The 6000-nt window shown below is 40.3% G+C and overlaps 1 protein-coding gene across 1 annotated transcript in view; it reads right to left on the minus strand.

Moving 5' to 3' along the window:
* The window catches only part of LOC138265532 (arylacetamide deacetylase-like), a 116584-nt gene extending 111800 nt beyond the window's left edge, over positions 1-4784 (minus strand). The window contains exon 1 of the mRNA XM_069213337.1: positions 4538-4784. Within this exon, the coding sequence (XP_069069438.1) occupies positions 4538-4675 (138 nt within the window). The 5' untranslated portion in view covers positions 4676-4784. The remainder of the gene's footprint in view (positions 1-4537) is intronic.
* Positions 4785-6000: the final 1216 nt, after the last annotated feature.

The raw sequence follows: 6000 nt of genomic DNA on the forward strand, positions 1-6000 counted from the left end.
CTCCACATACAAGAAAATGGAAAGATTGGTGGTTGTTGCCAACTGATTCTAGTTCAAGGGCTCAGGCCTTTGTACTTGGACCTTTTGTAGGGAGGCAGCCTACCAACTCTTTCCTATAAAACTGAGATCCTTAATTCCATCCCAGGAATGTGCATTGTGTATTTGTGTCATGCTTTGTTTATTCATATGTTAATGAAGTATTTATTTATTTATGTATTTATTAATTCATTTATTTATTTATTTATGTGTTTTTTGAAGCATGCAGTTACCTAAAAGGTGGCTTGGCACTAGAAAGACCAAATCGGAGAACAAGAAGAAAACAAAGAGGTACTGTACCTTAGCAGTAAGAGCATCAGTGGTGGGTGGCAATTTTATGAGGGGGGTTACATATGCACATATACACCTCACTCACACCCATTCACAACACTGACTAACAAATACACATATTAATACACACATGCACCAAACATAAAAAAAATAAAACTTACTTCAAGAGCAGCAGTTCTGAAAGGGAAGCCTCGATGGTCCCAGAGGGTTGGGATTGTTGCCTTCCCTCATTGACTGACCTTAGGTCAGCCAATGAGGGAAGGCAGCAGTCCCAATCTCATCACATAGTTGGATGGGGTCAGTGCGACTGCTAACCCCACCCCACCCTGTGGCGAGATGTCACTGATTGATACATGGACCTGGGCACTTCAGGGCCTAAAACTAATGCACACAGGTCTGAAGCAATCGGTGATGTTCCCCCTTGCCATCAGGGGGAGGGCCTTGAGGCACCTTTGCCTGGCTGAAGAGGTCACACCAACAGGAGTTGTGACTTCCTCAGCCCAGCAAAGCTCAGCTCAGGCAGCCAGGAGTCAGCACATTTAGCTTATGTTCATCTCCTGGCTGCCTGACCTGAACCAGGAGAGTATCTAGCAGGCTAACTTGTATTCAGCCTGACAGACACTCTTCATGTCCTGCAAAAGGTAGGGGAGACGTGGCACCTTTGCCCTTACAAATGGGAAGCTGCTGAAGAGCAGAGAAGACTGTGGGCCTGATTATGACCTTGGCGGATGGGATACTCTGTCAAAAAAGTGACAGATATCCCGCCCTCCATTTTACAAGTTCCATAGGATATAATGGAACTTGTAATACGACGGGCGGGATATCCGTCACGTTTGTGACAGAGAATCCCATCCACCAAGGTCGTAATCAGGCTCTATGTCTGGTGAGTTAACAACCTCTGTTTTCAGGGCTCTTTGAAATAAAATTAACTGGTCATGGAACATAAGATGAAAGGGGAGATGTCAAGCGTCAGCAGGAGACCCTTGGAACCAATGCCAACTGAGCATTATAAGACATAAGAGAACAACCAAGTACATAACAAACCTGTTTTTGGTAAAGATAAACTCAACCAGAACATTAAAAAGCATTGAAGGTAATTCACATGGATTTAAAAAGGATGTGTATGTATACAGAAAACCAATGAAAAGAATTGAGACACGCTGAAACAGGAGAAGACGTAGAACCCCTAGTGCCACCTGAGAAGCTGCATACGGAAAACACTGAATTCCATGTGACAAAAAGGAAGGTGCGCCTAGAAATAAAGAATTGCAATAATCCAGGTGACTAAAATAGTAGCCTGCAAAACAAAATGGCAGGATTAACTTGAAAGATATGGAAGAATATTAGGAAGTAGCTCAAAAAACAGAATACAGGTGTAGAATGGTTTGCTTATTTGAGGGAGCAGAGGGAGTTCTTGATCAAATAGGAAACCCAAATTTCATGCAGAGAGAACAGGCGTTGGTTCGGGGCCCAATTCGTAAGATCAAACACAAGCATGAAGTTCCTGAGGGCTAATGTAACGTGAGAAGAATACAATGTCTGTTGTTTCTGTGCTTTAGAAGTGTCTCAACCAGTCATCCACTTGTAGCACGCAGATCTGAAAAACAGTGCCTGTATACTACGATACGTAACTGTGAGACTTTGTAGATTATTAAGGGGTTGTAATGTGTCTGTGTAATGTAAACATATTTATGTTGCAAATATGTTAATTTACACCTGATATGGAGAACTGCAAATCATTTTCAATCCATCCATTCCAATAGTCTATTTCTCCTCTTGTCTTTGTGTTATGTAAATACCAACACATACATACATATGGGATAATGTTGTACAGAATTGAGGTCCCCCTTCAGGTGGCCTTTCTAGTCTTAGTTGATATGAGAACATATATGCTTGCTTCACTCAGGCCATTTTTTAGCTGTTGCTTGCACTGCAAAAGACTTTGAAAGAAGGCAACAAAACACGCTGTCCAGATTGGAGATCTGAAAAGTGTACAGAAAGTTTGCTCGTTGGTTGGCCCTTGATCTCTGCCAGTGCTCGCATTAGTTTCATCTGCAGTTCAGGAAGGAGCACCATCTGTCAAGCCAGGGGCCTGTGTGTCAGGAGCAGAGCAGAGCATTTTACTGCTTCTGATCATTGAACTACCTTGTCTTCGGTCTGTACAAGCCCTGGTATTGAGACCTCCCCTAGACCAAGAGCAAACTTTATTGCACATTGTGGAAAACTGACCTCGAACCTGAAACATATACAGCAAGACTTAACTGACTGAAGATTGCTTACACTTCATGAAGTAAGAGTGTCCACAAAAGCAATGTGGGCCTTGCACACAGAACATCCGAACAGCACTATGTGGAGCCTGCATTGTCCCAGATCAGTCCATTCCATTCATCACTTGGAAAAAATACCCTTTTCTGCAGAAGAGGACTAGGATGACTGTTCCTACTGTGCCTAAGTTTTAGGACTGTGTTGCTATTTTGGTTCAGCCAGCCACCCCTAACTACAGATCTGCTCAGATCATCCCATTAGCCCTCAAAATGCGAGATATATCGAGGTATGAATGTGAAAATGGACTTTAATCTCCAATAAATTACCTAGCTTTTACTGTGATCTGTTGGGTTCATTGGGTACCCCAGGTTCAGTGCAGAATCCACAGTGTACCCAACATCCAACCAGCAGAAATATTCCACCCACCATTTCTAATTTGTGAGACAGCCTGAGAACTTTGGTAACCTATAGTAACCCATGTCCACCATCAGTAGTTCCCCTACATTGAACAATTACTGTGGCACTAGTTAGGAAGTATTTGTGATAACTTACTGCTTCAGGCTCACTTTTATGTGTATGTCTTTATTTGAACTACCTTATTTTCCTCAACTTAAGTATAAGACCTATGGCCTCATGTACTAAATATTACAAACACTTAATTGTAAATTGAAAAATATTACCAATTTGCAATTTCTCATTTGGATTGTACTAAACTGTATTTAGTAGAAGTGACTGCAATTTGTGGTCCTGATTCTACCAAATGCAGTGGTATTTTGCAAACCATTTGGTATTAAATTGGCTCACAAATTACCGAACCGTAATGGGTTACGATTCGACCCACCTTAGTATTTTCCATGAGATAGCTTGTAAATTGCGACCCACTATGAATGGCAGGCATGGTGACCTGATGGGTTCAGCAAACCAACATCGTTAGTATTGCTTTTAAATAAAGCATTTTTTTAAATGCAGTCCTTTTCTAATAGAAGCACGAGCCGCGTTTAAAAAAAAAATGGAAAAACATTTACAACCGTTTTTTAAGTAACACTGCCTGCGCCTAAAATATGTTTTCGTACACATTCACAGAGGACAAGGTGTCCTTTCCCGTTGGCGAATGGTTATCTTTGATGTGGTGGTAAAATGTTAATGTTTTGCGACCAGATTATAGTCACAAAACCGTAAGCAACTGGTATTTGTTTGTTTGGAAAGCGTGTGTAAAGGTCCTCTTTACACACGCTTTCCAAACACTGAATCGGTATTTACTCGCAAACCCATATTGCGATGCTTTAACGTGTCACTGAATCACAATTTTGGTTGTGCACAATTAAAAATACCAGGCTCAGATTTGACCTTTGCAACTGCCATTTTGCTTTTATACATGAAGCCGATATTGTGTAGTAAAATAGTTCTGGTGGATATTCATTTGTTTAAGTGTTAGTACTTTGGGCCAGATGTATAAAAGGGTTTTACCCATTCAGTGTCTATGGGAAAATGTTTTCATACATATGACCCTTTGTGTAATACAGAATCTTGGTTTCCACTTCCCCTAAGCTTCATGTGAGTTAATCTGTGCTGCCCGGCTTTTGCATAAAATTAGCAGCATGAGAGTTCTGTATCTTTATTGTACTATTTAAAGAAGGCCTCATACATTTACAGGAAATAGATAAACAGAACTCTCAAATAAAGATGAATATATTCTGACCATTCCAACAATATTCAGTTCATAAACTGATTCATACATTAAAAAGTATATGTAAGTATCCCTTTATAAGCTACATTAATTACAGTACATAATAATACATTTAGAAATATCTTTTTACAGTACATCTGTTGGATTTAATCACAGAGTTAACATATATATATATATATATATATATATATATCAGCAAACAGTACTTCTAAAGTGTGTCACAATAATCAAAGGATGAATATGCAAGGTGGAACTTACCACACGTGTAACTGTTCCGAACATCCAACTTAATAAAGTCACTTTCCATCTCTCCTCGGTGTTTTCTGGAAGAGGGCTATAAAAACAATAGGCCACAAAAATAGCAGCGATTGTGAAGTACAGTAATTTTGACGCCATGTTAAACTACCCACTCATTCAGTGCTGGTCGAGTTAAATCACTTTCCACCCACTACAGCCACACTCGAGTTTTCACGACAATGGCAGCTTTCATCTGAAACACTGTGGAACTTGCACTCAGGTTCTTTCTGTCCAATAAAACGTGTACTGGCAACCCACAAGCAGTCCGTTCTGTTAATTAATAACAGGGTGTGCACAGGGCTACAGGGTATCTAACCATTGTCTCGGACTTTTATCTGTTTACCGTGGCAGAGTGCATGGTTAGGCAATACATTCGAGTGAAAGGGCGAAGTTTCCGTTTATGATTCAACACTTTACATTGTAAGTGATCTCAATACTGAGCAAAATAGATTGGCAACAATTATTCCGTATGAAAAGATCACTCAGGGGTATATTTACGACGATTTTAAGGCGTGTAAATCGAAGCAAAATCCTTTTTTTATCTATTTACTTAACAGCGCAAAACTTGTTTTGCGCTGGAAAATCATATCAAATCAATGCAAAGCAGCGCATAGCAAAGCTGTGCATTACTTTGCACCAAGGGTGGTGCATATGCTTTCCAATACAACCACCCAAGAATTTTGACGCAAAACCATATTTACTAAAAAAAGAAAATAGATGTTGTGCCAAAAATAGTGCCCTTTCCAACTAAGCACTCTCACAAATAGATGCTCTTATTTCTCCTTTCTTTTCCGACTTTCCATGTGTACAGCACACATGCAAAGTAGGCAAAGTTTTAAAGTTAGTCTAAGCATAGTATTTCGTGCCGGAAGGCTATTCTTCCGGTACAAAACCTGTGCTAGACTCATGCAGACACCCTTGCACTATGGTGCAAAGGTGTGTGCATGGTGCACAGCAGCAGATTTCTGCACCGGTGCTAGGGAGAGGGGAGGAAAGTGCCATATTTCTGTATATATCCTGCTCTCTCCTCACACAGCTCAGCATATTTCGCTTCACTGAGCTGCGTGACAATGTTCTTAATAAACTTGCTTTCTCCTTACATATGAGATAAAATGTTGTATAACAGTAGGCCCTCCTTATGTGGGCTTCTGAATTTGATGGGATCAGTAATAACATTTACCACCCTCTCGGAGTTATGTCATCTGTTAAAACACACCTGTTTAGTTTATGCAGCTGAAATGTTGGAGCGAAACTTTGTGGAGAATTTAAGAATTACCAGTAGAGTTGATATGGGCTTACTGATTTCTCCATTAATTCCTAATTTCTAAGGACACATTCATGTCTCCCTAGTAAAATGTTCTCTAGAATTCAACTTCACTCTGTTTAAATACTGGGGAAGCTGTGGACTGTGCCTGTCTGTGTAC

The sequence above is a fragment of the Pleurodeles waltl genome, chromosome 11, assembly GCF_031143425.1.
Source record: "Pleurodeles waltl isolate 20211129_DDA chromosome 11, aPleWal1.hap1.20221129, whole genome shotgun sequence".
NCBI lineage: Eukaryota > Metazoa > Chordata > Amphibia > Caudata > Salamandridae > Pleurodeles > Pleurodeles waltl.